Below are 26,328 nucleotides of genomic sequence, written 5' to 3'. Positions count from 1 at the left end.
TCGATAGGCTGGACGAGGCTCACTGCTGGAAATGCCATCCACAGTCCCTGCACTCCCACGCTTACCAAGGCTAGTGTAGAGGACCAATCTCTCTGGCACTCCACACCATGCACAAGGTCCAATTAGCAAATAGGCCACAGACTTTGTGGTGCAGAGGCCAAGCTCTGGAAATATCCCCAAAGGTTTTTACACCTTTTACAACTGGGGTTGAGGTTTTACCTGCTGTGAAAGCTCTAAATGAATTTAATAGTGTTAAATCAGAACCATTGTCAAATCCCAGCAAGATCTGGCCCCATGTTTCAAATATGACCCTTCAACAGAATTGCATTGATGACAAATGCCATCTGAAATGTCTTGTTCTCATAGCTACCATTGGGTAGGAGGTTCCTCCAGGTTCACCAGGAACACCAGGTTCAAGAACTGCAATTTCCCTTCAACCATTTGGTTCTTGAACAACCCGGCACAACCCTAATCACTACAATTTAGCAACACTATGACCACTTTGATCACTTTGCACTAAAATGAACTTTGATATTTTTTGTTCTAATTTTGTTCTTTCTTATGAAAACTGTGTATAATTTATGCTTAATTTATGTTTCTTTTGTGAGTGCTGCTTATATGATGCTATGTGCCTGTGATGCTGCTGCAAGTACATTTTTCATTGCACTGTGCTTACACTTACTTGTGATTATGGCTATAGACTTTGAAATCCTAGCCCTTTTGTTCTGGGAGAGACCAACTGCAAAGTATTTCAAACTTTTTATTTTAGATTTCCAGAGTTGGTATTTTAAAATCTCACTGTGTATATTATTATTGAAGGCGCAAATAATATAAAGGGTCTACATAATGAGGTACTTGGGAACAATTTTTAATGAAAAGGCACTTTTAAGTAGTGTCAGCACAACACAGGCACATATCCTGCAGACAGAAGACTTTTTTCCATGGTTCTTTATTCTCTTGCATTAGATTTAATCATTGTATACATCTCTTAAGCAAAAGATTACTTAACCAATCTGAAATTCAGTCAAAATGTAAGACTTCATTTTGAAAACTTCATTAATGTATGGATGCCTTGAGAAGACATACCTGAAAAATTGTTTCTTTTTTGCAATTATTTTCTGAATAATAATATATTCATTGTCATTGTATATTTATGTTTCCCTCTAATGTGCTACATGATCTCTCCCTGTATTAAATTCATTATTGTGATCTGAGAGTCATGGCAAGGCCAACATTCATCAGCCATCCGACTTGTTTGCATTCAGCTTTGAAAATGTGTTGATTCTCAACTGTATTCACTGACATTGCTTTGCAATCTTCTGTTTTGGTTTATTACAAACATTGTAACTGTAGAGCACTCTGTAGCTTAAATGCACACGATGGGTGCCATTCAATTAAAATTCAATCTCTGTTCTGAAGTTATTAACAGCAATTAACAGTCAAGGAATTCAAAGAGAGTATTGCAATAACTGGAATACCACAATAAAAAAGAATGGATGTTAAAAACATTAATTCTTGCATAAAATAGATCAGGTTAATTTTGAAATTAGGTTATTGTCTCGTTATGTCATGTTTACATACTCATGACAAAGATACCATAGTTGGTTCAAGTTAAGGCATTACATGACTGTCTGCAGAGCAATTCACCTTTTGCAAAATCTTTTGTTTTCTTCTTAACCATTCAATCTCATATTTGTGAATTTTGTATACCCATCAAAAAAGTATTGGCTTATTATAATCTTAAGAATGGTAAATATATTTTTGTGTAGCTGTTGTTATTATTGCTATATACTTCCTATCAAAAGCAATATTTGAAAGGCACATTGATGCAATAAAATAACTATGGTGAAAACTACTGTGTGCTTAACATATTCACTTTGACTTTTCTGAATAAATTCCATATTTTAGAACATAGAACAGTGCAACACAGGAACAGGCTCTTCGGTCCATAATGTCTGCACCAGACATGATGCCGAATTAAACTAATTCTCTTCTGCTTGTACATGATCCATATCCCTCCATTCCCTGCATATTCGTGCATCTATCTAACAGCCTCTTACATGCCACTATCGTAATTTTTATTTGCATTTAAATAAATACCTTTCTGGTGTTAATAGCATAATTGTAAGTGAGCTACAGTATATCATTTAATAAACAATATTTACCTTGTCACTCTTTTCAATTAAAAGTTATGACTGAAATCTTAGATTTATAGATGACAACATTAAATGTACATGTGCAGTGGGGGCACTTGTATGGGAAGGCATTTCAAGAGTATGATACAGAGGTCACTGAACAGAAAAAGTAAATAGCCTTATAAATAGGTCATGGAAGACTTTGATGCATCCACATTTAGTAAAGAATTTTGATCTTCTGATATACCAAGTTCTTATTATGAAGGGAAACTAACGTGTAATGGCAAGGTACTTTGGGAAAATGCAAACTTAGAAGGGGGCATGATTAAAGGTTTTTAAAAGGATGAGAGGATTGGATTCAATCCAGCTGGATTGTGACTTGAGATCAATAGGGATGGTAAGACTGATGAACATGCATATAAAATCGTCAGGCAGAGTTAGATTAGATGCCAGCAAATATTTCATTTCACAGAGAGACATTTCCCTCTGGAGCAAATTATAGATGCATGCATTCAATATACTTAATAAGGGAACTCGATAAATTCCTGAAGGAAAACACCATTTTTAAGTGTACAAGATACACTTATAAGTCAAAGGGCAGAATGGCAAAATGGAAAAAAGGCCAGAATACTTTTTATGGAGCTTTCAAGGGCTGGAGAGGATGCTCCTGGAGTTTAAGCTTATTTCAGTTAGGTTTTGATAAAGGAGCTGGTAGATGGCTCAATAGGCCTGACAGTCCTTCCACATTCTCCTTTTCATGTGCCTGTGAGTTATGTATTATGTCAAAAAATATAGGACTTTTACTCTGAAGCTATAACTTGTTACACACAAATATCAGACCCAATAGTTGTCCAAATACCGATTGCAATAAAACGTGAGACAGATTTACTGCCAGGGGAATGACCAGTAATGATATTATGATATCACTGCAGACAAGAAAACATCTGCAGTTATTACATCTTGGAACACATTTATTGGTCAGTTTTGTTTGTTGGAGGCTGTGCACCTGCCACGGGAATTCTTATAGCATCATTTCAGTAATTCTGTGGTTGTCGGAAAGATTTGAAAATAACATTCAGCTTATTCTGTGGATGTCCAGGCAAGTGCAGGAATGGTTCTTACCTGATGCATTTGGAAACACCGTGCTGTAAAATTCTACAGGATGTTGACCACATAGAAAATAATAAAATGAATAATTTAAGTACACAGGCCTCTTATTCTAAATAGCTCTATGGACTCATTGTACCTTTATCCTGTACAGCTAAAACAAAGCCTCCTTTTCCTTCCCAAATTAATGTCTTTTTTAGTAATTAAATGTATTCACGGATTACTGTACGATACAAGTAAGGAAAGCTACAGAGAAAGAAGGAGATAACAAATTGCTGGAAATATGGAATTTATCTTAGATATAAGTCAAAATAACTTTTTAGGCACAGTATAAGGAATAGTATACATCATACAGGAAATAGTGTGCAGAGGTCTATATAAAAATACAGTAGTTGCTCAAATAAATTAGAATGTTTACAATAGCATATAAGGTTCTTTCTAGATTCTTGACTCATCAAAATGCTCATCTGCGACACTATATCTAGTAGTATTTAAGTACACTGATATTTGCTATGCTTTTTGTTTTAAAAAGATATCTCATAAAATTCCTCTGTAGGCATAGGAAAATGATAAACAAAATGCTGCAATTTTAATTGAATGGTACAAATGGAACTTTAGTACAGCTTTACAACAGTGTTGTGTTCCCATTTCTCTGTAATAATTAGAAACATGAGTAATGTATTTCTATCTTGCATCAGGACAGTAACATTTTACAGAGGATGTTGCTGAGCTTTTGAAAATGGATGCAAGCATGCACTTTTACTTGAGTTACCACAGAATAATCAGCAGTTTACACACTTTATCCAACCCAAATTTGAGGCATAAATTTTCAACCTCACTATGGGAAACACATGTCCTTCATACCCAGGGCAAGTTCTTTCGGGCAGGCAGATTGAATTGAACATTCTTGCAAAAGTAGACTTTGATTCATGTTCTTCACTGCACACCAAAATCTTTTGTGATTCCTCCCAGCTGATGTGAAACTATCAGAAGTTTGCATTCCAGTGCACTGTACGTGAAACTGCCAATATACAAAATTTCAGCCATGAAATTTCCAGAGTTCCATGTTTGTGGTGTAGGAGTTAAAGCAATTATCTTCATTACAGCCAAAGTGAATAGTGCATTGAAAGAACAGGTTAAATACCACATATTAACTTAGAGAGCAGCAAGTTAGCAAAGGAGGTGAGCTTAAATTCAGTAGAATTAGTTCTGCCCTAGTAGTAGTCATCGTAGTTCTTCGGGTTTAAGCAGTAAAGTACAGCTCCCCCAAATGAGAAGATGGTGGCTCCCCAGGCAATGCCATATCCCCAGTTGAACTCATGATATGTTCGCATCGTGGCTGTTTCCACAAATTTGATTGGGTACAAAACGAGTCCACATACTTGGAGAACAACTGCAAAGAAACACACGTGATTAAAACAATGGCCATGTGTTTCTTTGACCACAAAGATGAACCGTGAAAAGTTTTAATATCGCAATTTCTTTTTCCTCTAGTCATGTCCAATCTGCAGCATTTCTTTCATTTACAGTTGTAGTTAAATGAAGAAATATTCCAGTATTCTGTACATGTTAAGAAGTGCAAATTGAAAATTCAAGTGCAAAAGTGAAATACTGCAAATGTTGGAAATCATAAACATAAAATGTTGGAGTTACTCAGCAGATCAATCTGTCGAGAAATAAAAAGAGTTAATGTTTTTGGAGATGCTACTTGACCAGTTAAATATTTCTAACATTTACTGTGAAAACTATAGACCCTTCTTTCAATGAAAACCATTGAAAGTTAGAAGTTCATCACACAAAACCATAAAAAATGTTGCAACCTCTGTATTCCTTTCTAATATTTATAGTCATTTATCAAAAACACATTGAGGACTTTACATCGTGCTATCTAGTGTGTACAGGTCATTTCTGAAGAGTCTTCTCAGAACCATCACCCTACCTCCATCTGTCTGAGGAGAATGCCTCTGAAGCAAATTGTTTTCTATTTTGGTGGTGGCAGAGATATTTCATCTTAAAGCTCCAGCCACATACCCTGCCTGGACGCCACTGCCTGCTGAAGCAAGGGTCACAGTCACCAAACTACTTAGCCTCATGGTTATTCCAGGCAGCAGCTCATAAATGTCACATACCGCAGCTTGAAGGTCACTGCTGCAAATGGAATCTCCTAGATGTTCGCTATTTAAGGAGAGTGGAATTCATTTTCTCTTGAGAAAACAGCAGCCAATGTTGTGGCTTTGCAGATTTGTCCAGATGGGAATCTTCCCGAAGATTCAGTGGAATACAATGCTACCATCTGCCTCTCCATGTGCAAACTTGGATCGTTTCTTGAACAGAAAGGCTATCATTCACTGTTCATACTGGTTGTCCATGATAACTGGCAAAAATTACAATGAGATGACTCTGACCTCACAATCTACCCTGTTGTGACCTTGCACCTTATTGTCTACCTGCACTGCACTTCCTCTGTAGCTGTGACACTTTACTCGGTACTCTTATTGCTTTTACCTGTACTACCTCAATGCATTCTGTACTAACTCAATGTAACTGCACTGTGTAATGAATTGACCTGTACGATCAGCACGCAAGACAAGTTTTTCACTATACTTCGGTACAAGTGACAATAATAAACCAATAGCAATACCAATCCTCATGTTTATTTCCAATTATTCAGGAAGTTTGTATGGTGTGTTTATCCTGAGGCAGTCTGCTATGTCCCCCATATTCCAGTAAAACTAATCTGCAACCTGACTGTCTTGGCACACATGGTACCTTTCCGCCGCAAACAGCCCCCCAACCAACCCAGAGTACTAATGGATGGTGACTCCTTGTGTGCAGATCCCAACCCTAGTGTCTAAAGAGTGCCAGAATCTAGCTGATGGATGCCAATCTCAGATGTGGTGATGCTTATCCATCCTCCTCTGACTAGTACAGCTCCACTGCCAATATGAGGAAGGATGTGAACATGGTGAGGAGAGAGAGAGTTGGCAAGAGCAACACATTTGCACTGTCTACATGTCATAAAGGATAAGGGATTGTGTGATGAGGAGTAAATGGGATGTGAGATGGTGACATGGATGAGAGCACATCGCCATTCTCACTAATCAGCATTGGTCCTGTGATCACTGAGACCATGAACACCAGCATCCTCTCCTCAACACATTCAGACATATTAGGATTCCTTTTTCCCCTGACATTGTGCACTTAACTTTATCTTGCAAGAGGAGCGAGCACATTGAAATTTATGTTAATGATATTGCTTGACATGACTGAATGGCTGTTTGTAAGGTGCAAGATTCATCAATAAATGCTAGAGTAGTGCAATTGCGCATACGTATTGTGGTGCATGTGTTGGTAGGGTAGAGTGTGCATACGTTATTATGGTGCACGTGTTGGTAGGTGGGATTTTTTGCTGTTTCCACTGACCGAGACTTCGTGTGAGCTCACTTAGTGTCATGCAAGAACCAAGTCTTCAGGGCACCACTCTGGGTACCGATCTCTTTCATCAAATCCTCCCACTGCTAGCTTCATTTTGGCTCTTGGTGGTTTCCCAGGCCCCTTAGCACATGGGAGCACTTGGATTTAAAAAAAAACACAGACATGTCAACATTCAGCAGTAGTTAATTTCAGCTGGTGTGTACACCTCTTGAAATTAAGCATCCTTAATCAGGTCCAGGGGATAAACATCTTGTTAGGCACCTCCAAACAGGACATATTTTTAACCGAGTGCATGCATTTATAATGTGGACTAATAGCATGGTAACATCATCGCAGGTAGCTCCTGGGCAGCTTGTTTTCATGCCCATATTAATCTCTAATCTAAGGAATTAACATTTCAATAAATTCAGTTCCTTGCAACAAGCTTGTTTTTGACCAATGCTGGTCAAGGATGCCAAAGTTCCTTTCAGACATCATCACTTGTAAAGGGCAATCTTTCGAATGCTCTTCTTCCTTGTAACCAACACTCACCATGGTCTCTTTTTGTGGATAATCCAGATCTTTCCCCAGTTAAGGTATCACTGACGAAAACCACCTTATTTACCTCTGTCAAACATTCTGCACCTTAGCCCTTGGTTTCATTCCATTCCATTCCATTCCATTCCAAAATCTTTGTCCAAATCGATTCAGACTGTGCAGAATCATGATATTCCATTTGGACAAAGATACACCTCAACTTCATAAATTCACAAATGTCAGACCACCAGTTTTCAGTTTTGCAAAATTGCTCCCCTCCACCAAAGCTTCATTCCTACCTTATTTCCAGGGTCAACTTTACTCAGTTTCTATAAATGTCACCAAATGCACTTCCACAACCCACTAGCTGCCTTCAACCTAGACTCATGAGTTATCTGGTTAGTAAATTCAAAGTTTGCTTCCTCCCCTATATGGTTTTATCCTTCCCTCTATCCTCAATCTCATCTATTCCCAGGGTAGGTGAGTCTAAAACTAGAGGGCATTGGTTTAAGGTAAGAGGGTAAAGATTTAAAAGGGACCTGAGGGGCAACTTCTTCTGCACAGAGGAAGTGGTAGAGGAGGGTACAATTACAACATTTAAAAGACATTTAGCCAGGTTCATGGACGGGAAATGTTCAGAACAATGTGGGTCAAACACAGGCAAATGGGACTAACTCAGTTAGGCAAATTGGTCGGCATGGATGAGATGGGCCAAAGAACCTGTTTCTATGCTGTACAGCTCCATGACCCTACCTATCCCAACGTTACAGCACAGTGTTTCACCCTGCCAACTCTCTGCTTTCTCTTTCCCTCTACATATCTTGTGACACCTGAGCCTTCAGTGGTCTTGGTGCTAACTGGTGAAAGCTTTCTCCAAATGACTCATCTTTGCTAACTCTCTCCACATCTCCAAAAGCCTCTTCAAAACCATACCTTCAGTCACGTCCACTAAATCTCATCACATTACTTGGATGTCTGGTTTTGTTCATGTGAACCACTCGATAACTTAGTATTTCAGAGGAGTTACATAAATACTGATTGAGTGTCAGAGACTTGTAGACCACTGCATTGAAAACGCACTATGGCCTACATTTACAAAGCACATGAACATCTCTGTCTAGATGTATTCAGAGACTGAAGTGGTTCTTTTCTGAAACCATTAAAGCTTTTTTTCCCCTCTGTTGGTCCTCTTTGCCAGAACATGCAGTAACAACAGCAATCTCATGCTCACTATTATAATATTTGAAACTGGCAGCAACTTATGGACCCTGCACATGTGTGCTTAAGGGCAGAAATCTAGAAGGTGCTGTCAGTGAGATCCTACTCTATGTGTTGTTATAGTCTTCTGTAATATAACCTGCAGGCATCAGTGAACTTGAACAAAATGCAAACTTTACTGAAAGTTAAAAACACTGAAAATGTTGCTGTAGCAGGAGGTTTGGTTTTAATAGAACACTGGGCCACAATTATTGCTTAACAATCACTTTATGCCTTAAACTAGACTTTATATTTCAAGTCAAATTCATTAGCATTAACAGTTGAACATCACAAGATTTTTACAATGATTAAAGTTATATTTCCTGTTTTAACATTTAAACTGCTTCTCCTTCAAACATAAACCCATTTATTTGTCCCAACTGTTACTTTTACTGCCTGGTTTGATGTCTGACAATTCTTCAATGTGACTGGCTGCGCAGCTTGTTTATCACATCATTTTTGTTGAACACCAGAGGTCCCCAGCGAAGGAGAAGTCCATGTCACAGTGATCAGGAGGTCTTTGAGTGTGGGCTTCTTTGAACCCACATAATGTCGCTTTGCTGCTGGCCATAAAATCCTGGCCTTTGTGTCAAGAATGAATTGATTTAGTCTCAAGTCTGGAAAGCAAGTTAAACCTCACCACCACAGCTTAGTTGTTCCCGGAGCACCCAAATTTGGCAAGTTTCAGACCACCGATGACCTTTCAAGAACTTGCCATCTCATGGCAGCAGCCCTCATAATTGCCACAATCATTTGAGGTCGAGGCCCTGACCCATTGATTTCTCACCTAACCTTTGAATTTCACTTCCAATCCACCCCCCCCCCCCTCAAACTCTTCCTTATATTCTAAGCCCCAAGCCCTGACCTCTCCCTGACCCTCCGAGGCGCAGGCCCAGGATGGAGTTTGTGATCCCCATAACCATTGACCTGATCAATACTTTTTAAGGCCCAGGCATTTGATTAAAGGAGGAACTTATGTGATAGTCTACTCCAGGTGTATACCAGGACCATGCACCAGTTCAGAATGGTTAGGATCACTGGATAGAGAACGGTGTGGCTGGAGACTCACACACATGCCAGTGAGTTTGGACACAAGCCCTGGAGCAATCAATTCACAAAGTACAGAGGAGAAAGCAAGAAAGCAACTGATGAGCAGAAGGAAAGACAGCCAAAATCTTTTCAGAAATAGATGGCCAGGTTGCAAAATGAACATGCATCTCAACTGTGTAGGAACATTATCACCTGGAAATAACCATTGAGCCCAAGGTGCCTACACTACCACTGAATTATACTTCTGGTGGGCCGTCTCTCAATAACCTTTTCTCCATATCCCTTGACTTACATCCCTAATACAAGGATACAGAGGACCACATGAAAATAATTATAATCCATTGATATCCACGTGATTTTTTAGTTGTATGTGTTTCATGGTGTCTTAGAACACAGTGCAACAGTAAGTATGCTGTTTCCTGGGGTACTATGTTATATTATCCACGCAAGGAGGGATGGGGAGGCCGGAGGGGGGGATACAGTGGCGCGCAAAAACAACACAATCTTTGCTGTACCACTTTAGAGCAGAAACCAAATACAATCCTGACTGGCTCACAGCTGCAACGAGAGTGTGTTCTGTTCATAATCATGCTCATAGTTATTTGAGTGTGTGCAATTAGGATGCTGATTTTTCAATGAGGCAACTCATCCATCATGCCTAAACTCATTCGGGTGCTCCTCAACCTCTCAATGATCTCAGCAATTGCATTTTTACTGTGAAACAGTGATAGAAAAGGGAAAACTAGAATTGCAAGATCCATGTATTAAACTGAATAGGTCCAAACTGAATGTATATTCGGCTATTACAATCAGGCTCAAAGGTCCTCATTCATTCATGAATAAAAATTCAGTGTCCAAAATTAAAATATTTAATCTCAAAAGCATTGTGAAGCACGATTCAACTTTCATCTGCCACCTTGAAGATATCAGAGATCGAAAGTTTCAGAGATAACACCTGACTGAGAGACACAGGCCTAGGATTTTCTGCCATTCCTGCCTTGGTGTTTCACAGCCATTCCTCACCATTCAAGTAAACGGAAACGAAAGGTCTAACCCAATTCTACAGATGAATTCCCCAGCGTAAATGCTGGGAAAATGCCACACCCTCATCCTACAAAGATTCCAGCATTCGATTGTAGTCAAGAAAAACTTGGGTGTTAGTGAGTTTGGGATTTCCGTATTCACGTCTCAAGACATGGGAAGCCCAAATTTGGTGGCACTTGAACAGAGACATGTTGACAATTTCATGTCAACATCTTGGCCAGGTTATTGCAGCAGGTAAAGATAATTGTTTTAAATCTACTTTAAGAGTGAAGTTTATTTTATTCACCTTGCACTGCAATGCCTCTGTTTCCCTGCAAAATTCCTTAAATAACCACTTGCTGACACATTACAAATTACGACTGCTTTTTGCAGATCAGCACAATGCTTTACACAATTTAGTCACATTGGTATAATCTGATGGGATCATTGAACTACAATGGCTGTTAGCTGGATCTTTATTTTCTAGCCTTCCACATTTGCTACAATAAGTAGATTGTTCCCCTTTTCAGCAATGTCACTTTATCTTTAGAATACATGATTAAAAAAAACTTTACTTATACAATAGAATATAATCTTAAAGCTAATTTATTGATTGATAGTTATCATCCTCAATGTTACAAACGTTTTATACTAGACTGTGAACCAATTACTTTGAGCAAAGGGTGCCAATATTTTGGAATTAACATACAGTATGATCATTCAGTTTCTGTCCAACAACCTTCAGATATCTGTATTTGTCAAGTAACTGTCATTTTAGCACTGTGACTTTATTTCTGTATATGCTTAAAATGTTGCATCTAGACCATATCCATCACATCATAACTTACAGGAGTAATGCCTCAAGGGCATCACACCTCAAATGTGTCACACCTCCATTGCTTCATTAACTGCGGGGGAACTAAATCTGAAATGGTTTGAATAGCCATTTATCTTTAAGTTTAAATAATCAATTGACTTAATGCAAATTAATCAGAAGCAGATTTAATCATCAATAATTCAATGTGGATAAGCATGAGCAGAAATATGGAGCAATCAAAATCCGCAAATATGTTCTCAAACTATCAATCTCAAAGAAAAAAGTACCAACAAACTAACTAAACAAATTTCTTTTTTTAAAATTAATATTTGCTTTTGGGTTCAATTTTCTTTTCTCAGTGAGGTCAACCTATGAATGGGTACAGTGTAATATTGCAATCGCTCAGAGGAGATCCTCCATGGGTGATCATTTGCAACATAATAATGATTAAAAAGTATTTAACTCTGTAAAATAACTCACAAATTTACCCATTTAGTTGGTTATTGCAGCTCCACTGATATACTGACCTTCACTCTGCGTCTCAACTGAGAAATGTCACCTGATCCTTGAGTACTGGGCAATTTACAGGTACAGTCTGTGTGAAATGGATGCTCAATGGAGGTTGTATTCCCGTCATGTTCTCGTGAAATCTGAATACACGTTGAGGAGATCCTGACAGGACTGATGCAAATAAACTTGGCAGATAAGGCAAAAATTTACCACATCCATTTACTTTGCAACGTGCTAACTGTCTGTCTTTTGGCAACTGCAGATCAGAGTGTAAGTATCAATGGAAGGCCAATTGACAGCCCATTGTGTTTAGGTAAATCATTCAGCATAGTGCAGGGGCATTAGGTAAGAATACTCAAATGTAAGAATGTGAAAAGAACAGCAGACTTGGAGAGAAAAACCTCTTTTGTTGGCAAATAAATGCCCTTTAATGCTGTGCCAAATAAGCATGGTACACCAGGAGCCCTGAGATGTCAAATGAACCTAAGGGGCGCAGGCTCCCATCTTCCTTCATGCTCATCACCTGCACTGTTGTCAGTCAAATGCCTCACATACATGGCAGCACCAAGGCCCAGGCATCCGAGATGCTCAAGAATATATGGTGTTCCATGTCACTATCAAGCACCCATGAATGCACCATAAAGATAAATGTTACATGATAAATCAGAGGGCACAGCCTCAGAATAGAAGGACATCCCTTTACAAGAGAGATGAGGAAGAATTTCTTAAGCCAGAGGGTGGTGGATCTGTGGAATTCATTGCCACAGACGGTTGTGGAGGCCAAGTCATTGGGTATATTTAAAGTGTTTGATAGGTTTTTGATTAGTCAGGGTGTCAAAGGTTACGGGGAGAAGGCAGGAGAATGGGGTTGAGAGGGAAAAATAAATGAGCCACAATCAAATGGCAGAGCAGAGTCTATGGGCTGAATGGCCTAATTCTGCTTCTCTGTCTAATGGTCTAAATTTCAATAGAACTGGAAATCCCACTGTGGAAGAACTATGTCAATTATCATTTTCAATTTCTTCCACAGTTGAATACATATTTTGAACAGATGGTATCATTTTGTAGGTTTATCTTAATGCTGAAGGGATTGATGTTTGCCTTGCAGACACATTTCTGAAATATCTCTGGCCTCTGATATTACAGCCCCTGTTTTTCAATCAACCAAGCCTGGATTGTAGTGTTTAATTCAATGATCAGGTGCTATGTGAATGAAATATTCTCTTTAATCTTACACTGACAATCAAAGGGAGGAGGAGAAAATAGCGTTTCCAATCATAGATACAACTGAGATAAAAGAAAGAGATTAAGGAAGGCTGGCCAATAAATAATTTAATGAAGCATTTGGGATCTGAAGCTTCAGCAGATCACAGTGAAGCTTGTTTCTTTTAATGTTAGTCAGACCTCTGGAACTTGAACCACAAAACAATTACTTATTTTGGTTCAGCCAGTTTTCACTGGAACAGCAATGGATGAGGCAGCAGCAAGTTATAGTGCACATCATAAATTGTACCTACTACCAGACTACCAGTGCAGGATGCATGGGCCATAGAACTTCAGGAAAATATGGAAAATTGGCTGTCCATTTTATGCTATAACCCAATGACAAAACTGCTCCCTACTAGTGCTAAGTATAATAATATTTTCTTCAGCAATATCATTGTATTCCTTTGGATGGATTCCGATTCATTCTTGACAGTTTAGAATGTCCATGAAAGTGTGTCAGTATTTTTAGAGATCCCTCCATTCATATCAGAGAATTTGAAAATCCTACTTTTCAATGGTTCTCTCAAACTATAACATGTTTAAACTTAGAAAAAATTAGGAGTGGTACTGTTGATCCTTCGCTTAAATTTGAAGATATTTGGAGTCCATTTATTCAATATTTTCATATGATATAGATCCCTTTTCAATAACTTTCCAATTTAGAGGAACGGAGTTGACGACATAATATTGCTCTGTTTTTATTGAGAAATTTCAGTCCAGTCTTTTTTTTCTTCTTTTTTTTCAAATTTTTCTTTTTAGTTTGGTTTGATATATTGTTTATAATTTTTTTTATTGATTTGGGAATTTTTTTCCTTTTCTTTTATATACACAATAAATCTTTTTTCCTTTCTTTTATATTATATTCATTTACTAAGAGATCACGAGATCTACAGATTTTTTTATATTTTATTATTCGTTATGATTATCTATGTCATGATTGTTCTCTTGATCTCTTTGTATTACATGTACAAACATTGATGTTATATATTAATCTGTATTAGTTTGGAAGGGGAGGGAGGGAGGGAAGGAGGGAAGGAGGGAGGGAGGGAGGGAGGGAGGGAGGGAGGAAGGAAGGAAATCACCAGAGCTGAAAAGACAGATTCCTGAAATGTTTAATTTCCAAAATAATTCAGTGCTTCATGCACGATAAAATTTTGCTTCACAGAAAACCCTATCTTACCAGAGCCAAAAGCAATCTTTATCATTGATAATATTACATATCACTACATTTTGCACGATACTCTACTTTTTCCCATGATAGTACATTAATATTCTGAAAGGTTTGTAAATCTTTTTTAAGCAAATGTATCTATTTCAACTGTAATGAACACTGGCACTTAAACAAAATGAGCTAAATTACCCTGGATGACATGGAATGAAAAACTATGGGGCTGAACTAATAAAATATTAAACATTTAATTGTCAGCTACTGTATCTTTTCACGCACAGACAACTTGTATGAATAATGTCCAGGAAAGGGAGGAGCAGCAAATTTGAAAGAACGAAGTTGCAGAAAGATCTACTTTGCATGTTCCTCTGACCGTGCATTGAAGGTGCCAGAGAAATCTTCTGATCAATGGTCACATAAATTTGCAGTCATTACTTTGCAACTGCCAATTTTCAAAACAGTTTTTTATCTATGATGTAAGTAATTTTTTGTAAATGATTTTAGTCACTTGTGAAGTGTTATTTGCTGTGTTGAAGTAAATTGCAATCATTTAAAAGGTTAAAAAATGACTTATGTTTTCTGATCAGAATAACCCAAGTGAGAATTAGTCGTGATCTAAATTGTACTCGAGTGCATACTAGTGCCAAGGTAGTCCTACAGCACATATTCCTTTTGCAGTCAGATAGCTCCCAGTGTTCTCACAACCTTGCTACCACATCCATCCTATGAGGCAGACTGGTTCATTAAAGATTCGAGGCCTTAGAGGGCAGAACCTGACGACCCACCCTTTGACCACCTTAATGGCTTTCTGATAGATTGCGCTGTCAAATGCCTTTTCAACTGTCTCTAATTTATTCTGATTATCAGAAACATTACCAATACATTTAACTATGCAAAAGATATGATTTTTTGAAAAAATTACACATAAAAAATAAACATTTAAACTACATTAAACTGCTGAAAATTAATTGAAAATATTAATATGAAGTGAAATAACAAAAATGAAAAGAACACTTATCTTTTTCATGAAGATCTGCAACCCTTGAATGGGGCCATACGAGCCTTATGTAGCATAAAGCTAAGGATATACAAAGCATATCGGACTTCTCAGCTTGGAAAATCAGCAAATGCTCCTGGACTCAAGGACGAGTCCTGCAGGTGAGTAGGAGGCCAGATGTCCCCAGCCTCTGACCTCCAACCTCCAACACCTTCAGTACTTCTGTGCAATGTGCAGCCATGGAAGTCATAAACACACTGACTTACAGAAAGGATGCAGCCAGCATTTCCCTTACAAATCTGCAGTTCTAGCTAAGTCTGATCCGGCCCAGTGACTGGTCTGTAAATTGGTCATGATACTTTTCAGAACTATGTTATCATTGCCAATTTATCCATTTTGTAACATAACCAGCAATCAGATCCAAAATCTACATATTTCCTTTCACAAGTGGGAACCGCTTTAACATAAAAAAAACTTAAGTCCATTTCCATTGCAAGTAAATTGTGACATTGCTGATGGGCAATTTGAAAACTGCATTAGCAGCAAAAGGCAATCTTTCATCCAGAAAAGAAATTAGTCATTAAACAGCTGAGTAATGAATTATTCACCTCCCTGTATATCTTAGTCACTGAAACGGATCCAGTCACTTAAAACAGCTGCTTGCTCAGGTGTTCCTGCAGCATAGCTGAGTACTTTTTAATGCAAACTATATGACACAGTCCTGTTAGAATTTATGGGCAGCACCAAGTCTGTGAAAAGGAAAACATAGTCCAAATTAAGAAAGAAGTGAGCAATCTAGGAATTAAGGGGATTGCAAAGATATGACAGTTTTTCACATTATTATTCAGAAATATAAAAAAGAAATAAGTAACAGTCAATCAAACAATCTGGAACAATTATATTTAAAACAAACAGGTAGCAGCATCAAAATATAAGCAGAAGAATAAAAGAAACAAAATGCATATTTCAGCAGGGCCCATTTCAGGAATTATTAACAAAAGTAAAGAAAATATGTTCAATCAAGTGCAAAAGGAAACAATGTGAAGCACAAAACAAAATGTGATAGCAGATGTCAATAAATAATGCAAAGCTGGAATAAAGTAGGAGGCCCAACATTGTAAGGGACAGAATTAAAATCATTTTTGCAACATAGGTTTAGAAAATATAAAATAAAGCAAACACAGGTGAAAAATACAGTAAACTGTGAATGACTGGGAATTTTATCCGCTTAGAGCACAAGTGAAAGTTAAAAATTAAAACAAATGGAAAACCTTCTGGGCACCAAGTAACCAATCTCTGAAGGAGGAGCAGTTATCAAAATATTTTAAGGATGCTGCATGCTTCCATTTTAATTTCACTGTTATCTTTAGTATCAGCAGTTATCCTCAGGAAATCCATAAGACAGGTTAAACCTATCAGCTCAGTACTTTACTTGACTGCTCGTGGGCTAGGGGGAGCAGGAAACTTTATGGCCAATCAAGAAATATGTTTAACCTGTGCATACAGACCCCACAATGAGCTGCACATGACCCATGGATCCAAACCTCAATGATCCTAACCCATCCCTGAAAATCTATCCTCTGCTAACTCACTCCCAGACCTAAACTCCATCTAAATGGCAAGGATCCCATTCGGTCTCAAACCCAGAGTATAATGATGACATGTCTTCCTGATCCAAAGACTGAAAATCTATTAATTCCCTGACCTTGTCCTGATCATTCCAATTACTCCCTACATCAAACCCCAAGCTCCCAACCTCTCCTTGAAATATCAATCCAATTCCTAAAGATCCAAGCTCAAGAGATTCTGTTCACTCCCAACCCAACCCTAATGTTTGCAATCCCTCCCTGACCTAAATACTATCCCAATCCCAATTTCCCCAATTCAAACCTTAAAAATGCCATTTTTCTTTCTCCACAAGCTCCTGGTCACTCCCAACTCAAGCTCCAAAGATCACATTCGCTCATCGACAGAAACCACAATTATGCCATTTATTACTTGGCACAAACCCTGGTTTACTCTCAACTAAACGCAGATGATCTGAATCTCACCCCACCACAATCCTGAAAGATCCCAATCTGTTCTCAATCCAAATTCCAAAGACCCTGCTGGCTCCCAGCTGAGGTTCCACCCAACAGTTATATAGCCAGTCAATTTGGCTGGCTGCTTGGCATGGACCCATTGGAAAAGTTTGAAAACAATAGACAAAGACAATACCATCTGCATACACTTCCACCCTTAATGATCTCACATTTTCCTAATTTTTTTCTGTATCAGTATTATTATTGAGGCATCCAGCAATATAAAGCAATAAAATGGAAATACACAAATGAACTAAAATAAATCACAGACTCCCTTCCTTTCAAAATTATAAAGTGACACCTATTACACCAAGATTAAGGAAGGGATTGGATGGTGAAGAATTCTTCTGTTACCTTCATGGGCCTGTCATTGAGCTCAGCCTGGATTGACAACATAATCACTCCGCTCCTTGCTGGTTTTAAAGAGTCCTATGGAGAATAAGTTTTGACACAAAATTGCCTGCGATTTTATGCAAAACAATAATTTCACTCAGACAGGTTATAACTATGCCTGATGTTTAAAAGGGACAAGTTATTCTTGTGCTGTGTGTTTCTGAGGTTAGATTTAAAGGCTGGGTTTTGAAGTCACTTAAATTTAGGAGATTTAAAGCAGGTGGGAAAATAAACTTGCACATTTTATATTTCAAAGTCAAAGTTACCTTGTTGTGGGATAAAGACTTCTCGTGAGTTCATGGTGTTTAAGTGATCCAAGGTTTGTTCAAGCATATTTAGACATTTTTAGACAGTTAGACGTTTTTCATTGACATAATCATGGCATTTTTTATACATCTGTGTGAGGGTGAAACTCACTGGATGATACAGATAACATAATATTAGTTTCATCATGTAAGCTTGAGCAGGTCATCAACCATTATATGTGGTCTTTGTCCTTGTTCCAGGAATTCACCTGTTTACGACTTAGCACTACTAATGCCTAACATCTCCGGAACTGTGATTGACTCATGGCTTAGGGCTTGTTTCAGTACTTGAGATACTTTGGTGCACCAAGAGTTCTCCCTTGTACATGTTTGAAAAATCTTTTGGTTGCTTGAACTCCACGGATGTGAGTGGCCTTTATCTCATAACTTACGCCATTGTCTCTTCTCTTTTCAATGTGATTTTCCATTCCTTCCACCATTTGCCTTTTACTCTTTTTTGCTCACTTTATTTTTTTCTTATTGATATTATAAAATGTCTCTTTTCCTCTCTGAAAAACAAGAGATTCTGCAGATACTAGAATCTGGAGCAGTACACACAAAATGCTGGAGGAACTCAGCAGGTCAGGCAGCATCAATGGAGAGAAATAAACTGTCGACATTTTGGGTTAAGACCCTTCATCAGGACTGGAAAGGAAGAGAGCAGAAGCCATAATAAGGTCAGTAGAGGGGGAGGAGCATGAGCTGGCAGGTGACAGGTGAATCCAGGTGAGAGGGGGAAGATAGGTGGCTGGGGGATGAAAGGGAGTGACCTAAGAAGCTGAGAAGTGATAGGTAGAAGAAGCAAAGAACTGAAAGAGGAGGAATCCAGTCAGAGACGACAGTAGACCATGGAATAAAGGGAAGGAGGTGGGGGATAGATAGGCAGGTCATGAGGGCGAGGAAGGGGAAAGAGAAGGGGCGAGGGGGCCATAGGAATGAGGATAAACAGAGGGGGGGAGGGGAAAAAAGTGGGGGGAAGGATTACTGAAAGTTAGAGAAATCGATGTTAAGGCCTTCAGGTTGGAGAGTACTAAGTTGGAAAAAGAGGTGTTGTTCCTCCAATCTGCATCTGGCCTCAACGTGGAAGTAGAGGAGGCTGTGGATAGACATGTCAGTATGGGAGCGAGATGAGAAATTGAAGTGGCTGGACACCGGGAGATCCTTGCTTTTGTGCCAAACGGAGAGAAGGTGCTCGACAAAGTGGTCACCCAATCTGTGTTGGGTCTCACCCACGGAGAGAGTGATCCCTGTGGAAAGTGGAGGGGAGGAGTGGAAGATAGTGGAAGAGAGGCACTGTAGTGTAGCGGTTCACATAACGCTATTACAGCGCCAGCAACCTGGGTTCAATTCCGGCCGCTGTCTGTAAGGAGATTGTACATTCTCCCCGTGTCTGTGTGGGTTTCCTCCGGGTGCTCTGGTTTCCTCCCACATTCCAAAGATGTAAGGGTTAGGAAGTTGTGAGCATGCTATGTTGGCACCAGAAGCATGGTGACATTTGTGGGCTGCTCCCAGAACACTCTACGCAAAAGATGCATTTCAGTGTGTGTTTCGATACACATGTGACTAAGAAAGATATCTTATCTGGTGGTGGGATCCCATTGGAGCTTGTGGAAGTTGTATAGAATGGATGTGGAGGCTTGTGGGGTGGTAGGTGAGGACAAGGGGAACCCTGTCCCTGTTATGTTGGTGGGGGACGATGGAGTGAGTGCAGACATATGGGAAATGGAGGAGATGCGGGTGAGGGCTGCATTGATGGTGGTGGAAGGGAAACCCTGTTTACTGAAAAAAGGAGGACATCTCAGATGTCCTGGAATGGAAAGCTTCATCGTGGGAACAGATGGCAGAAGCGAAGGAACTGGGAGAAGGGGATAGCATCCTTGCAAGTGACTGGGTGGGAAGAGGCGTAGTTAAGGTAACTGTGGGAATCAGTGGGTTTGTAAAAGATGTCTGTGGTTAATCTGTCTCTGGAGATGGAGACAAAGAGATCCAGAAAGGGGAGAGAGGAGTCGGAGATGGACCATGTAAACTTGAGGGCAGGGTGGAAGTTGGAGGCAAAGTTGATAAAATTGATGAGCTCAGCACGGATGCAAGAAGCAGCCCCAATGCAGACGTCAATGTAGAGGAGAAAGAGTTGGGGAGCGTTACCAGTGTAGGTTTGGAACGTGCACTGTTCCACATAGCCGACTAAAATGCAGGCATAGCTGGAGCCCATGTGAGTGCCCATGGCTACACCTTTAGTTTACAGAAAGAGGGAGGAGCCGAAAGAGAAGCTGTTGAGGGTGAGTACCAGTTTAGCCAGAGGGAGGAGGGTGGCAGTGGAGGGAATCTGGTTGGGTCTGTTGTCGAGAAAGAAGCAGAGAACCTTAAGGCCTTCCTGATGAGGGATGGAAGTGTACAGGAACTCGACATCCATAGTGAAATTGAGGCAGTCAGTGTCAGGGAACTGAAAGTTGTTGAAATGGGCAGTGCGGGGTAGGGGAACTATGAGGTTGGAGGCAGTAGAGGGGATGAGGTCAGAGGTGATCTCCAGAGGTGATGAGGTCAGTGATAGTGCAGGAGACAATGGCCTGATACTCCTTGGTAGGGTCTTGATTCCATGACACTTCACATGGTCTCTATCACTTCAACAACTTTCAGTTCCCCAACCCTGACCGTTTCATTTTCACTATGGATGTCGAGTCCCTGTACTCTTCCATCCCTCATCAGGAAGGCCTTAAGGTTCTCTGTTTCTTTCTCAACAACAGACCCAACCAGATCCCCTCCACTGCCACCTTCCTCCCTCTGGCTGAACTGGTACTCACACTCAACAGCTTCTCTTTCAGCTCCTCCCTCTTTCTGCAAACTAAAGGTGTAGCCATGGGCACTCGCATGGGCCCCAGCTATGCCTGCATTTTAGTCGGCTACGTGGAACAGTCCACGTTCCAAGCCTACACTGATAATGCTCCCAAACTCCTTCTCCGCTACATTGACGACTGCATTGGGGCTGCTTCCTGCACCCATGCTGAGCTCGCCAATTTCATCAACTTTGCCACCAACTTCCACCCTGCCCTCCACCATGGTCCATCTCCGACACCTCTCTCCCCTTTCTGGACCTCTGTCTCCATCTCCGGAGACAGATTAACCACCGACATCTTCTACAAACCCACGGACTTCCACAGTTACCTTGACTACACTTCTTCCCACCTTGTCACTTGCAAGGATGCTATTCCCTTCTCCCATTTCCTCCGGCTCTGTCACATCTGTTCCCATGATGAGGCTTTCCATTCCCGAACATCAGAGATTTCCTCTTTTATCAGTAACCGGGGTTTCCCTTCCATCACCATCACTGCTGCCCTCACCCATATCTCTGTTGCAAGCTGCTCTCTACAGATCTACTCATTACTTTTACAATAATCATTCTACTCTTTTAAATCTAAATCTATGTCTCTAAGAATTACGAATAATGTTTTCTTAAATCTTCTTACAGGACTGGCAATCTTCCACCCTCCAGGAACAACTGATTTACTGACCCGACTCCTGGACCCAGATGGAAATGACCAGCGAGGCCTACGACGGGCCCATCCACGTGGAAGCCTGCGCAGGGTGAAGAGCCAATCCCACGAGCCCCCACCACTGAGACCCGACTCCTGGACCCCACTGGAGCAACCAACGCAGAGACCTGAGGACTACCAGAGTGAAGACCCAACCAGCAAGAGTGCCCGATGCCTTCCCCCGTGACCTGACTTGCCCAGAGGCTCAACAACTGGAGGCAGCAGAGGTCAAGTCCTGAGGCCCGACCTGATGAGAGGCCCGATCATCGGAGACCATGTCCCAAGGCCTGACCTGACGCAAGGCCCGACCTGCAGGGACGCCCAATGCTGGGGCACAACACCAGGGCCCCTCTGGATCGGAAGCCTGACCCTACGAAGCACCCAAGGCCAAGTCCCGATGCCGAGTCTCCCACTTACCTGCTGGGGCAGCCCACTCCTCTTCAGGACCTTCAGACCTTTATGGGAACAACAACTTACCTCACAGACCAGCTGAATCCACTCCAGGTCTTCCAGGTCTGTCTTTATTCAGTCACTTACCTTCCAGTTCAGGTAAATCCACTCCAGGTTTTCTTTGGTCTGCCCAGAAGAAAAACACTATGAAGATGAAGATAAACACGTTGACCACCTGCTTTTCTCCACTGATGCTGCCTGGTCTGCTGAGTTCCTCTAGCATCATCGTGTTTTTCATCTAGATTCCAGCATCTGCAGTCCTTTGTCTCTCTGTCCAGAAGAAAGCACTTGCCATCCAATCCAGATGTATCCACTCCAGGTCATCCAGGTCTGTTCTGAAGCAATCACTTACCTTCCAGTTCAGGTGGCTCCACTCCAGGACTTCCAGACCAACCAGACGCAGCCACTTACCTCGGAAACGTGCTAAGAGGGCAGGGCTGCAGGTGAGACTGAAACAGTGTGGGTTCAAGACCCCCCTCCCAAGCATACTACAAGCTAACATCCAAGCCATTGAGAACAAAGTTGATGAATTAAGTGCAAGATTGACCTACCAAAGACAACTGAGGGACTGCTGTGTGCTATGTCTCACTGAAACGTGGCTTACACCTGCCTCACCTGACTGCACCATACAACTTGAGGGCTTCTCAATTGACTGAATGGATCATAAGGCGTCCCCGGGCAAAGTTAGAGGTGGAGGGGTCTGCTTCTTAATCAATGACTCGTGGTGCTCGGACATGATGGTCCTGGCGAGTTCCTGTTCACCCAGCCTGGAATATCTAATGGTGAAGTGCTGCCCATACTAACTACCACGGGAGTTCACTTAAACTATCCTGACAGCAGTCTACATCCCACCCCAGACAGACATGAAGCCTGCACTCAATGAACTATAGTCTGTGGTCAACAGCCATGAAACAGGATACCCCGAGGCCCTCTTCATCATTGCAGGTGACTTCAACCAGGCCAACTTCAAGAGTGTGCTACCAAAATACTACCAGCACATCTCCTGTCCCACCAGTGGCCCAAACACCCTTGACCATTGCTATACAACCATCAAAGATGCCTACTGAGCCACCACCTGCCCTCACTTTGGTAAGTCAGACCACCAGGCTGTGCTCCTCCTCCCTGCATACAAACAGAAGCTGAAACAGGAGGATCCAGTACAGAAAGTTGTGCAATGCTGGTCTGAGGAAATAGATGAGGTTCAGCGTGCCTGCTTTGAGTCAGTGGACTGGTCCATGTTCAAAGACTTAGCTGCCAGCCTACATGAATACGTCACCACCATCACGGACTTTATCAGCAAATGTGTTGAGGACTGTGTACCAAAGAGGACAATCAGGGTGTTCCCAAACCAGAAACCATGGATGAACCAGGACATCCACTCCCTACTTAAGTCTAGGACAGCGGCATTCAAATCAGGTGACCCTAACCTTTGCAAGAAATTGAGAATCGACCTCTGTAAAGCTAGCACAGATGCCAAGAGACAAGATTCAAAATGGAGCAAAAGCATCTGGCTCGGATGGTGTCCTTGGCCGTGTCCTCAGATCCTGCACAGATCAGCTGGCAGGGGTATTTGCAGACACGTTTAACCTCTCCCTGCTTCAATCTGAGGTTCCCACCTGCTTTAAGGAGACCACTGTCTTCTCGGTGCCTAAGAAAAACCAGGTAAAGTGCCTACATGGCTACTGCCCAGTGGCTCAGACATCCACCAGCACGAAGTGCTTTGAGAGGCTGGTCTTGGCATGCATTAACTCCAACCTCCCAGACAACCTCGACCCACTGCAATTTGCCTACTGTCGAAATAGGTCTACAGTGGATGCCATCTCCCTGGCCCTATACTCATCTCTGGAGCATCTAGACAGGAAAGACACCTACGTTAGACTATTATTTATTGACTACAGCTCTGCCTTAATACTATAATTCAAAGCAAACTCATCACCAAACTCCAAGACCTGGGACTCAATACCTCCCTCTGCAACTGGATTCTTGACTTCCTGACCAACAGACCGCAATCAGAGAGGATAGGCAGCAACACCTCCAGCAGGATTATTCTCAACACTGGTGCCCCATAAGGCTGTGTCCTCAGCCCCCTATTCTACTCCCTGTACACTCATGACTGTATGGCCATATTCTGCTCCAACTCCATCTACAAGTTTGCAGATGACACCACTGTAGTAAGCCATATCTCAAATAATGATGAGTCAGAGTACAGGAAGGAGATAGAGAGCTGAGTGACATGGCATCATGACAATGACCTTTCCCTCAATATCTGTAAAACAAAAGAGCTGGTCATTGACTTCAGGAAGGGGGGTGGTGCACATACACCTGTCTACATCAACGGTGTTGAGGTCGAGAGGGTTGAGACCTTCAGGTTCCTAGGAGTGAACATCACCAGTAGCCTGTCCTGGTCTAACTATGCAGACGCCATGGACAAGAAAGCTCAGCAGCATCTCTACTTCCTCAGGAGGCTAAAGAAGTTTGGCCTGTCCCCCTCCTCATTCACCAGCTATTATCGATGCACCATAGAAAGCATCCTATCTGGATGCACCACAGCTTGGTATTGCAACTGCTCTGCCCGGGACTGCATGAAACTGCGGAGTTGTGGACACAGCTCAGCACATCACAGAAACCAGCCTCCCCTCCATGAACATCCCCCTCCCCGACCTTCTTATTCTGGCTTCTGCCCTCTTCCTTTCCAGTCCTGAAGAAGGGTCTCAACCTGAAACGTAGACTGTTTATTTCCCTCCATTGATACTGCCTGACCTGCTGTGTTCCTCCGGCATTTTGCGCATGTTTCTCTTTTCCTCTCCTTTTCCTTTTGCCTGATTTCTCTATCTTTCATCATCTGTTATTCTGTACTTGCCACGTAATGGCCAGGTTTTCGACATTTTGTTTCCTATTGTTCTCTCCTCATCTTCTCTTTTACTTCCAAGCCCACCTTGCAGTGGGTGGCTGTGCCATGTTCATTGTTTTCTTTTGCCAATTATTGCTGAAGATCAAGTGAAAATGCAAAGGCCCCAATATGTTCTTATGGCTTTCAATGGGATTTTCAATGCTGCCCTGAATGTAGTGTTCAGTGACAGCAGTGTAACTGAGAAAGTGTGAACCTTAAGGGAAACATGTGAAATCTCAAGAAAATATTGGTTGACCTCCAGCTGGGGTCAAAGGCCAACAGTAGAAACATGCAATGCTGGCCCATTTTAACAGTCATTCTGATGTGTGCCAAAATAGTGATTCAAATTGTTTCTTACACACTATGTGCCTCGCATATAAATCATGAATTCCACACATGTAATAGCTCAACAATCACCCAACCATGCCACACAAATTTATTCAGCAGTTTTGCCACAGGCGTAAAATAATAGTCATTGGAATAAGCAAATATGTTTGCTTTGGTTTCTCTTGGGTTCCTGTTCTTGTGATAGATTTTGCATAATCTGCAGGCTTTGAATACTGGATTCAAGGACATGTCCCAGGAGTCTTCTCAGGGTGACTGGAAGGGCCCAGAAAATCCTGTACTAACTAATGAGGAACTGCCACCATTTTTCAGGATTCCTTGTTTTGTCAGGCAGCACAGTTTTGATTGTTAGCTCTCAGCTGAGAAAGCAGCAAGGGCAGCATTACGGGACTGGGACTTAACAAAGGTTTGGATCACTATTCAGCGACTCCTGTGTGCTATAAGAGAACAGGCTTGGAATGAGCTATAATTCCACTGCAGCTGAATAGGTTGATCATGTTCAAAGTCTCTGATCTTGGGCATCAGCAACCATGAAACTTTGTTCCATGAAGAATATTGGAAAGGAAGACAAACATTCAAAGAAGTTTCACCTTCCTACATAGTTTCTCTTCCTCATTTTGGAAACTCCATTAAACCTGCCATAAAAATCATGTACAGATCCCTTCCAGGTTACAAATGCACAACTTAAAGTACATAAGTACATAACGCCCAACTGTGCACATGGACGAGTATTTGGGAGACCACTGGGATAAATTTTCCGGCTACTGTAGGACTGTAGGCATCTTCAGCAGTGTGGGAACTCGGTTCTCAGCAATATCTGAACGGTTGAGTTAAATGTCCTGGTTTAATGACACGTTGCCCTTAGTTGGCATGTTTTTATTTAAATATATTGCCAGGTGGTCACATTTCTGACTTGTGAACTGTTTGGGTTACAAACGGTTCCCAGGAACAGAACCCTGTCGTAACCCGGGGAGGACCTGTAACTAAAAATATTTGTTGATTAAATAGGCACTACCCTAAAAAAGAACATTGCAAGCATCTTGTAATTTCCTC

At 41.1% G+C, this 26,328-nt stretch overlaps 1 protein-coding gene across 2 annotated transcripts in view; it reads right to left on the bottom strand.

The window, feature by feature from the left end:
* Window positions 1-858: 858 nt before the first annotated feature.
* The window catches only part of tmem47 (transmembrane protein 47), a 36,097-nt gene continuing 10,627 nt past the window's right edge, over window positions 859-26,328 (bottom strand). Inside the window, exon 4 of one of the 2 annotated variants that reach the window (XM_052014527.1) lies at window positions 859-4,635. In XM_052014527.1, coding sequence (XP_051870487.1) covers window positions 4,560-4,635 — 76 coding nt within the window. In that variant the 3' untranslated portion in view covers window positions 859-4,559. The remainder of the gene's footprint in view (window positions 4,636-26,328) is intronic. The other variant, XM_052014526.1, reaches the window with a different exon arrangement.

This window comes from Pristis pectinata, chromosome 4, assembly GCF_009764475.1.
Source record: "Pristis pectinata isolate sPriPec2 chromosome 4, sPriPec2.1.pri, whole genome shotgun sequence".
NCBI classification, from domain to species: domain Eukaryota; kingdom Metazoa; phylum Chordata; class Chondrichthyes; order Rhinopristiformes; family Pristidae; genus Pristis; species Pristis pectinata.
Note: the sequence above shows the minus strand (reverse complement) of the source record. Positions and strands in the feature narration are given on the sequence as shown.